Genomic DNA, 10,760 nt, shown 5'->3' on the forward strand with positions numbered 1-10,760 from the left:
CTGTATTTGGTAGATTAATTAGAATGTTTATGGTTGGTATTTATTTCTCAGTAAATATTCTCTTGGGGGGAAAGCTGTAGATAAATATTTTTAATTCTGCATCAGAGATGAATAATTAATGCAGACACTAATGCTGCTTTTTCATCCTAATTATTGCTACCTTTGTGCAAATGCTGTCATAGGATGTCAACCATGGATTAACTGAGGTAAGATTGGTTGCAGTCTGATTTCTTTTGAAGAATGTAAGGAAATCAGAAATATGAATGTCAAGGATTGCCTGATGTGTTCTGTTGGGAGTAATGCTTTAATCTGAAAAAGTTTTTGTGGGGGAAAAACACGTAATTCTTTGTCTTGCAAATTCAGAGTAGCATTTGAAAACAAGGACTACTTTGATGATATCCACTAGCTGTCATAAAAGTTCTGAAATTAAAATGTACTAACTGAGAGTGGTGTTTGTGTGTGTTTTGGTTGTTTGTGTGTGGTTTTTTTGGTTTTTGTTTTTTTTTTTTGCTGCAAGTACTAAACAGTTGAAAATCTACTTAATTTTCCTAAAATGCTTTGATCCTACATTGATGATGAGTAAAGATTTCTTTCTCTTTCCAGTAAAAGTAGATGTATTAAATGAGTACTATTGCAATGGCTTCTTTAATCATGATTGTGGTTTTTAAGGAAGCAGAGATATGACATGGTTCTTTTCATTCCAGTTAACAGATATTCCCGTTACAATTTGCACATACCCATTTGTATTTGATGCCCAGGCAAAGACAACTCTCCTACAAACAGATGCAGTCATACAGATGCAGGTAAGAGTCTCAGCTTTTAATGTTATGAATTTTTTTAATGTGTTTTTTTGGTTTTTTTTTTTTAATTGGTGGTCTTGGGGGGTTGCTGTTGTAATCTCTTCTGCATAAGAATGAGAGATCTAGTTTTAATCTCAGGGTATATACGTGATAGAAGCTTGCGGTTTTGTGGATTTGGGATCTCATTGAAATTAGATTGTTTAATAATTGCTTAAATTTCTAAGGAACTTCTTTTCCTTTCATTAATGAGATGGCTTTTTTGAGGTGTTAACAACCCGTAGTTCAGGTGTAAAAAACACACACGCACAACAAAAAAAAACCTAAAAAAACCCCCAAACCCCAAAACACCCCCCCCCCAAAACAAACAAACCCCCCCAAAAAAACCCAAAAGACTAAAAACCAACCACCACTCCCAATCAACCAAAAAACAACCCCACCTCCCATATGAGCAGACTTTAAACGATATGTATGTAGAGACTGGAGCATGAAGTCAGTCTGGCTTGTTAGAGGCAGCGGCCAGTTACACTTACTTTTAATTTCTTACCTTGATGGGACTTAGGATCTAGGGCTGTTTTTAAGATTGGTAGTGTCAGAGAGACAACGTGTTGGCACCACATGAATATCTAGTGCACACCTAATTTCTCATTTCATCTGTCATACCACCTTCAAAATGCTGCTAAGCTCTGAAGTCTGATTGGTGTCTGGAAGGCGGTAGAGGAGAAGCTTATCTTGAAAATTGAGCATCTACTTGGGATAGTGGGAGTAGGTTTCCTCATCTTGCAGTTTGCAGTAGTTTTCTGCTACTTTCCTGTTAAATGCAATTATATATTACTCCTAATTTGTTCACTTCTGTTTTAACTAGAGATTTTGCTAAAAATTAGATATGACACAAACGATTCTATATCTTGACCCATATCTCATGTCTAGAGATAGATACACAAGACAACCCTGAAGTAACAGAGAGGATCTTGGATGTTTCTGTGATCCTCTAGGTAGAACTGTAACCAGAGTGATGTGGTGAAGTATACATTCGTTCAACGTTTGGAATTTTTTTTGTGCATATAATCCATACCTGTTCAGTTGCTGTAAGGGTATAATACATCATATTCTTAAAAAAAGGAAAGAAGGAATGAAGGGAGGCTACTGCAAAAGTAACAGCAGTAAGAGCACCAGCACCTCCCCGTGTTTATAATGTTTAACATAATAAAAGCTACTGTTCTGAGTCTGAAATGAAACAGAAGAGGTAAGTCATGCTCAAGTAATGGGCTCATGTAAAAAAATACTAGCTTGCTTTTTTAGGTCATAATAATAAATAGAGTTTCTCTTGCCTTTAAAAATGTGTATATACAGTCAATACGAACATTTGATGAATTCAGGGAAATGTTCACAGTGAATGTTTCTATTGACAATATTCAACAGTGTTAAAACACACAAAGTTTCAACAGGTCTGTGCCATATTCAGAACATTTGCAACAGTATTTTGTTTTTGAACGAATCTAATACAAAGACTACAATACAAATGAAATAGATGAACAAATCACTTTTCATTCTGTGAATTAGTTTTTAATGGATGTTTTCATGCCAGATTTATATTAAACAGCTTACTCTTTATTAGATGAAGTGCAGAATTTTTTTGGCTTCCTTTTGTTATCCAAAGTATTTTGACTGGAATATCAAAAACTGTATTCTAAGACTTCCCTGAACATTACCATTAATGAGGCTAAAGATATTTCCTGAGATAAAAGGAATATGAAGAAAATTCAGGCAAATTCAGTAGCTCTCATAATAGCTGTTCCCATTCATGTCTTCTGCACTTCTGACAAGACTGATGGGCATTTAATGTTGACAGGAATCTTATGTTACCTACTGACACTTTCATTTTGTTTTTTTTCCAGATGGCTGTTGATCAGGCTCACAGACAGAATTTATCTTCTCTGTTTCTGCCAGTATTTGAATCTGTCAACCCATGCCTGATATTAATGGTACGGAGAGACAATATTGTAGGAGATGCTGTGGAAGTACTAAGGAAAACAAAGAATGTAGACTACAAGAAGCCTCTTAAGGTATTATTAGCACATATTGCTCAAAGTGTCTTTCATTGACGTGCAAGTAATTGAGAATATTTTTGGACAACTCTTGTTTCACAATGTGTTTTTAAGATAGTGCTAACTGAATTGTGTGTTTCAGGTTATTTTTGTAGGGGAAGAAGCTGTTGATGCTGGAGGTGTTCGCAAAGAATTTTTTTTGCTGATCATGAGGGAGTTGCTAGATCCCAAATATGGAATGTTCAGGTATTATGAAGAGTCCAGGCTGATCTGGTTCTCTGATAAGGTAGGGCACGGTCTATAGTCATTAATTTTCTTTTAACTTAAAATTTATATATTAATAATGTATGAACATAGTAGTTTGTGGTAGTTTTCTTTCAAGAGGAGAAGCTGAAGTAAGTATTCTCAAAAAAATGTTTATTTTTGTCATTGTTAGATCAAAACTTTCCTCTTACTTACTCCTTACCGGTTGTTCCCAACCCAGACGAGTTCAGTAGGAAGAAGTGCCAGCCAGGGTAAACTGATTCCAAGAGCAGAATCAGTAAACCAAGGTGGCCGAGAAAAATTCTTGAAGTGACATGTTGAACAGGTCTTTCTGTGTTAGGTCACATTTATGAGTCTGTTTTGTAGGTACTTGTACTTCCAAGAAAGTTTTGAACATTGGCTTTTTAGTCCTTGTTCAGAGAATAACATGGACTAGGGTGGCTATATCACAAATACCTGAGTTATAACATTTCCACAGTTACATTTTAAGCCTTGGCTATTAACTCTGAGGGAGTTAATAGTGAGGTCCTCCCTCCTCCTCCCAAAAATAGTTCTTTTTTTTTTAAATTGACATATATTTAAGCACTGAATAGTGCAATAGTAAGTCACTGACAAAATCAGAATCTTAATGCAGTATGCATCACTTGTAACACAAAGTATGTTGTACCTCAGCTTTTTTTCTAAGTAGGAAAAGTTCTGTCTCCTTGGATTTCAGTCTCTCTCAGATGGTTAAAACTTTACCCTGTTTTCCTCAGTACCTATGGATACCTACATATTTAAAGAAAATATAAATGAAACTCACTCAGATTATACTGCACTGTACACTTCTTTCTGGACTCTGCAAAATTAAAATAACTTCTTTATTTTAAACCATCTTGTCTGTTTTCTGTTCTTAGACCTTTGAAGACAGTGACTTGTTTCATTTGATTGGTGTTGTCTGTGGGCTAGCAATATATAATTTTACTATTGTAGACCTTCATTTCCCTTTGGCTTTGTACAAAAAGCTATTGAATAAGAAACCATCCCTGGATGACCTAAAAGAGTTGATGCCAGATGTTGGCAGGTAAGCAAGAAGGAAAAATGAGTGTTACTAGGAATTAATTTTGAATTCAACATTTTCTTTTAAGAACATAAAGAAAATGTGTTATTTTCAGACTAACAGGAAAAACAGCTCAGAGTAGCTTGCAGCCATCATGCCATTTGAGAAAGGATGCATGCTATTGTTAAGCATCCGTTTCTAAACGCTTGGGTTTAGTATTTGTGTCTTCTGCTCTATTATCCCACAAGAATTTTAGGGGAAAATAGTATTTGAAATTCAAAACCTTTGCGTTTTAGCCATTAATTTCTCAAACCTAAGTGTGAGCATAGTTTTAGTTCCAAACAGGTTATTTAGTCCATCAAGGAGACATTTTTGCTTATTTCAGGAATAGATACATGCTAAATACCTCCTCTTGAGTAGGGATTTGAATAGCACTAACAGGTAGGAGATTCAAATGAGTGGAAGTGCATGTTTGATTGCCTCAGTGTTGTGAATGATAAAGTTTTCATAGATTCAAGGAGAAATCAAAGAAGTTAATGGAAGAGCCCATCAATGGCTATTAAATACTTACTGCCTCTGGTTTAGGAATCCCTTAGCTGAACACTAGGATATGAATCTTTTCTCTTCACACCTGGAGATAATCAAAAGGAAATAACACTACAAGTAATAGCAAAATGATTGCTTGAGATTTCCTGACACTGCACAAGGTGCAAGTCAATGAGCTAATAAATGAAATAAGTGGAAAGAATCTTTTTTTCATTATCAAAGCATAAATAATACTTCAGGAAAATAAGTTAATTTTTCCTTTCCACTGGTACGAGTACTTTGTAACTTATTTTGCAGGGGAATGCAACAGTTACTGGACTATCCAGAGGATGACATAGAAGAAGCGTTTTGTCTTAATTTTACTGTAAGTTTTATATAGTGTTTGAAGTATTTCTTATCAAGCTCATGCCATATATTGTAACTGCCTCTGATGGAATGTTTGAGCAAAAGCATCAGCTGTGGATTCCCATGAATTTTGGCATCTCTGTCTGCCATTCGTGTTGTTGTTAGCTAAGTGGTAGGAAGAAGTACTCTGTGCAGTAAATAAAATGTATACTGTTTTTGTTTGTTTTAAATAGATCACTGTGGAAAATTTTGGTACAACAGAGATTAAAGAGCTTGTTCCTAATGGTGCTGACATTCCTGTAGTAAAACAAAATAGGTGAGTTTTATGGGTTACAGGGTAGTTGAGTGTTGCTATCTGCCTTGGGAATGTAACTGGGCTGCTATAAATATCCTTTGCCAAGCTGTTACACTAACATTGGAGGCAAAACTACTTTGTTTCTCCATGCTGTTCTCGTGTGTATATTTGTTAAAATAGCTGTTGCATTTAAGGATTTGCCAGCTGTAGAGAGGCTATCTAATTTTACTCAGAATGTGTAATGCTTCTTTTTCACTTTGAACTTAGAAGTATTTTGAAGCTCTTTTGCCTATACGGTCTTCATTTTATAAGACTAAAAATGATTGTGGTTCTGCAGGAAGTTATAGATAATTGGAATTTGGTGAGTGATGATGAAAACTTCAACCTAGATGCCATTATGCAGCAACTATTCATATATGAAATATTATTCAGAGAAGTTTTCCCTTTCTAGAGTGGATAAATTGATCTAATGTTATCTGATGTTATTGTCAGAAGAGTGTGAGAGGGGTGGGGGGTTTTTGTTGGTCAAGGATTCTGTTACTTCTATATATAAAAGCAGTCACTCACACCCTTTGTTCCCTTTCTGCTCCTCGAGAATAGGCAGAATATACCTGGTAGTGATTTTGTCCCTTTTTGCAGAGTACTACCATTTTCCTCTCTCTGTGTCCATGCCTCTCATGTATGCCTGTCTGTGCTTTAATCTTCATGAATTCTCTGTGCTTTTACTTCTCGCAGAATAGAGGGAGCATTGAATGGAAAGAGCATACTCTATGAGAATGCACCTAGGCTGTGCATGGTGGGAACAAAGGAGAAAACGTACCTCTGGGCATGTTTCTAGAGGGCAAATGTTTTGGGCAACATTTTCTGTAATTAGGTAGGTCTGTTGTGGAGGAAACAGTGATGATAGAAGATTCTCAGGGTATCATAAACCCAAACATAGCCACGTGACATGACAGTATCTCCCCCAGTGGAGCGATTATCCTCCTGACTTATCCTGCCATTGACAACTCCAATCACCACCTATACCTATCTCACACTTTTTTTTTTTTAAATCCTTGGCGCATAGCTGAGGATTTGTGATACTTTATTATAAATATGATAAATAGCTTTGGTGTTCTCTGGTGGTGGTTTGGTGTTCTGTCACGAAGTGACAGTAAAATTAGAGTTGAATTATGAGAAAAGTTTCAAGGTGCCCATGGCATGTGTGCTGCACTGTCATCATCCGTTGCCTTGCAGCAGTGAAGAATTTCTGTTTCTCAAGATCCAAATAATCCATGATGCCTTAATTCAGTTTTAAAAATATTAACACAGAGTATAATAATGCCAATTAGTTTATTACTATGAATTTTCTCTGGAGCAGCATTTTGTTCCACTATTAGTATTACACAAGTTACCTGTCTCTCTGCTAATACATAGCGTGCATAAAATGGGTATTTTATTGAGTGCTGGAAGAGGAGGAGCATGATTCACCACTTTGCTCATCTCCAGTATTTTTGGTTCAACAACTTTAATAAATGTGTGATCAAAATGTGTTTAGATGATTCTTTAAATTATTGGTGATGTTATTCAAATACTGTGGATGTTGTTCAAATACTGTGGATTTCCGCAGGAAATGTATGTTGGTAGGATAACTGTAATATAAAACTGAAGTCACTCTGCCAGTGTGTAAACTAACAGTGATAACTAGGGTTGATTAAAGTGATAATTAAACAAAATCATAAATGCTGTATCATTTCAAGGTATTTTAGTTCTTTCCCTAAATGCTGCAGAAGATGTTTCCAATGAGATATGAGAACTCCTTATGCTGCAGGACAGATAGCAGGCTGTCTGTTTCTCAGTGTCCTAGCTCCTTTGCACTGATCTTTCTACTCTATAGGACTCAAATGTCTGTTTAAAGTTGATTTGCATTTTTAATGCAAATATGGTAATCTTTTTAATTAAAAGAAAACCAACAGCAAGTTTGACTTGGTTTCAGGGCACTGCATGTGATTCTAGCCTTTAAGCTTGTTGCCATTCAGTCCAATTCACTGCAATTCCTACAAATAAGAGAGTGTTTATAGTGCCTGAAATAAATAATGCTAAATGTTACTGTTTTTCTGTTCCACATTATGGACTCTGTCTTGAGGGGCATGGTGCAGAAATACATTTATGTGCCTTTTCACTGAGGTTCTTTGCACTATGGTTGTAACATGAAGCAGAGAATATAATACATTAGGATCTTTTTTGCGTAACTTTCTGTGCTGTGTTCTGTGCAGAAATGGCTACTGTTTCATGGGTAGAAGGGTGACAAGTCCTTTTTTCTTTTTTTTTCCCCTCTCAACATAATTCTTTTTTTTCTTTTTTGTACAGGCAAGATTTTGTAGACGCATATGTGGATTACATCTTTAATAAATCTGTGGCTTCCTTATTCAGTGCATTCCATGCAGGCTTCCACAAAGTATGTGGGGGTAAAGTTCTTCAGCTCTTCCAGCCCAGTGAGTTGCAGGCAATGGTGATTGGGAACACAAATTATGATTGGAAAGAATTGGAGAAGGTAAGAACCATAGTTAGCTGTTTGTTTCATATATTTTTAAATTTCAAAATGCCAAAGCAAAATCTTGAAGTGTTCTTTTGAGCTCTGTTTTAATTACTGTGGCTTCCAGCCTCGATTGGATTGACTGCATGAGTGAAGAGCTTTTTTTAAAATGTCCATGAATGAAGACACTAAAATACTATTTACCTTCCTGCTTAAAATTTTTCCATCTAATTTCTGAAGGAAATCAGACTTAGAAGAGAGAGGAAGAAAAATCCACAGAACCAAAAGGCAGCCGTAGACAGTATATTATGTTAGAAGGGGGAAAGTGAACAAAATGCTCACAGTTAATGAAAGTAAATATTCCCGATCGCCAAAACTCACTGTAAGACTTTGTCATGACTTTGCTGGGGTTGAAAATGCTTTGGAGTATGTGCATCTGTCCATATAGTTGAAGTCAGACTGAACAGCTGAGGAAAACAGTAATATATTACTTGCAGTAACCCTTTATACAAACAGCATTCATTCTGCTTTAATGTCAGACTATCCCACTAGTTCCACATGCAAACAATAACCTAATTTCCTGCTCATTTTAGAATACAGAATACAAAGGAGAATACTGGGCAGACCATCCTACAGTTAAGATATTCTGGGAGGTTTTTCATGAGTTGTCTTTGGAAAAGAAAAAGCAGTTTTTGCGTAAGTATTTGAAACTACTTCGCAGAAGATGCTAATTAATGGGATCACTGTGGTTTCAGGCTCTTGCTATAAGAGGGCAGACGTAAGTATTTGTCTATAATGATGTAATTAACTTTATCTGGAAAAAAAAATCATAGCAGAAGAAATTGATTATGAGCTTGTCTCTGATTTTGCTGGGGTTGTCCTGAGTAATTCTGGGTGGTGGGCAGTAGACCAGAGCAGCATGAAAAAAAATAAAAACAAGAAAAGACACTCCCCAAAAAAACAAAACACACACAAAAAAAGAGAACCCAAAAAACCCCAGCAACCTAAACTGCTAGAGTAATTTATCTGATGACTAGGAATTTTTTTCTGTGTTTTAACATAAGGTTTGCATCCTCCAGTTTTTCCATTGCACATAGATGGAATTTTTGAGTTACAACTGATTGTAGATATGTCAAGGTACTGACATGAGTGGAAATGTACAGGAAAAAACAATTATTGAAGCTTCCTGTGAATGAGCTTTTGTTGAGAACAGATTATAGATTAGTTTCCAATTCAGATAAATATCTTATTGAACAAACTAATTCTGTGTATTTACAAGATGCTTGCAAATGCCCAGTAAATGTATAGCCAATGGATTTTAAATAACAAATTCTGACGCATGAAGGACTTCCTACTCTTTTCTTTTTTTTTTAATTAAGGACTGTTCGGTTTCATATGCTAAAATGAAATGTTTTCCTTTATATATCACTGGTTGTGTTACAGTTAAAAGTTCATATGTGTAAGCTGGAGACCGGGTTAAGTCATTATTCTCTGTTTTTCAAACTTAGCAGAACAACTTCAGTGTGAAAAGCTAACCACTGCTGGAATGCAAACAATGGTTACAACTGCATTTATGACATATACAGTGTTAATCTTAACCTACTTTCAAGGCTTTGTTTGTTTGTGTTTTCTTGGCAGTGTTTCTGACAGGCAGTGATCGTATTCCAATTCTTGGAATGAAGTGTCTTAAACTAGTCATCCAACCAACAGGAGGTGGAGAAGGGTATCTTCCGGTAGCTCACACTTGCTTTAATCTTCTTGATCTTCCAAAATACACAGATAAAGAAACCCTAAAATCTAAGTTGATCCAGGCCATAGATCACTACGAAGGTTTCAGTTTAGTATAACTTCAGAAATGAGAGTTCTGTGTAACATGGGATCATTAAACTAACTTTTTGTGTCTTTCTTGTGGTGGTAAATTCAGTGGATTAAATGATGGAGTTGATAATATAACTGATTATTTGCAAAAACGTTCACTGGTACGGATATTCATGGGAGCCAAAAAACATTTACAAAAATGAGGAACTGTCTTAATACATACCTTCTTGTACAGAACCATGTGGATTTTGCCATCCTATAATAAAAACGAGAGTATTGTGAATGGGAGTCAAGTTTCACTAACATGAATTAACATTTCACCTTATGCAAACAATTTGGTGTGTGGGTGCATGAGAGACTTGCTTAAGTTTTTCAAATCACTTAGTAAGAACATTTAACTTTTTCCCTGATAAATTCACTTGGTAACTTTTCATTTTGTAAATAATAAATTTTTGTGATAAAATAATTATGTTCCAATAGCAGTATGGTTTCTATTGCTTGTAATTGAATATGAGCTTATTTTATGGCTTTTAACAAAAAAAGTGACTACTCTGATTTCCGAAGATATATATTTTTCTGGTTTGTTTTAAGAACCTTAATAATGGAAGTGATTGTTTAAGAGACATTCATCTTCACAGTGTACAATCCATGAAGCAGTCACTTAGTGCCGATACAAAACTGCATACAATGGCATTTTTAATATGTGGATGGACAAGCTGACTTAATACACAGTTTAATTTTTAAGGACTGATTCTGTAATGAAGTGGACACAATTATAAAAGAGGTTAATTTATCATTTGAAACCTCTGCAGCCATGTGTCAAGAATACAGCTTAAAAGAAAAAGATGCACCAGACAGTTGTTGCTGTCAAGAGGTTAAACGTTTATTTTTAAATGCTGAAAGCGTAGTTTATGGTTTCTAATAGAATTTTCACTTTTTTCCAGATAAATGCATTTGAAATAACTCTTTAACACCCTCCCCTCTCCTTTTCTTAAGATTTTATTTTTAGTATAACTGCCCTGAGGCGATTGTGGTTAGCTGGACACTTTTGGATTTGACTTTCCTTCTCTGGTTAAATTCCAGATTTTGTGGT

The 10,760-nt window shown here is 35.5% G+C and overlaps 1 protein-coding gene across 2 annotated transcripts in view; it reads left to right on the forward strand.

Moving 5' to 3' along the window:
* Nucleotides 1–9,696, forward strand: part of HERC4 (HECT and RLD domain containing E3 ubiquitin protein ligase 4) — a gene marked incomplete at both ends in the record, with an annotated part of 32,879 nt that extends 23,183 nt beyond the window's left edge. The window contains 10 exons of one of the 2 annotated variants that reach the window (XM_082002396.1): nucleotides 183–206; nucleotides 705–803; nucleotides 2,696–2,863; nucleotides 2,988–3,131; nucleotides 4,006–4,172; nucleotides 4,992–5,058; nucleotides 5,273–5,355; nucleotides 7,684–7,867; nucleotides 8,443–8,545; nucleotides 9,488–9,696. In XM_082002396.1, the coding sequence (XP_081858522.1) occupies nucleotides 183–206; nucleotides 705–803; nucleotides 2,696–2,863; nucleotides 2,988–3,131; nucleotides 4,006–4,172; nucleotides 4,992–5,058; nucleotides 5,273–5,355; nucleotides 7,684–7,867; nucleotides 8,443–8,545; nucleotides 9,488–9,696 (1,248 nt within the window). The remainder of the gene's footprint in view (nucleotides 1–182; nucleotides 207–704; nucleotides 804–2,695; nucleotides 2,864–2,987; nucleotides 3,132–4,005; nucleotides 4,173–4,991; nucleotides 5,059–5,272; nucleotides 5,356–7,683; nucleotides 7,868–8,442; nucleotides 8,546–9,487) is intronic. The other variant, XM_082002397.1, reaches the window with a different exon arrangement.
* Between the last annotated feature and the right edge of the window lie 1,064 nt (nucleotides 9,697–10,760).

Source organism: Phaethon aethereus, assembly GCF_964289735.1.
Source record: "Phaethon aethereus genome assembly, chromosome: 7".
Taxonomy (NCBI): Eukaryota; Metazoa; Chordata; class Aves; order Phaethontiformes; family Phaethontidae; genus Phaethon; species Phaethon aethereus.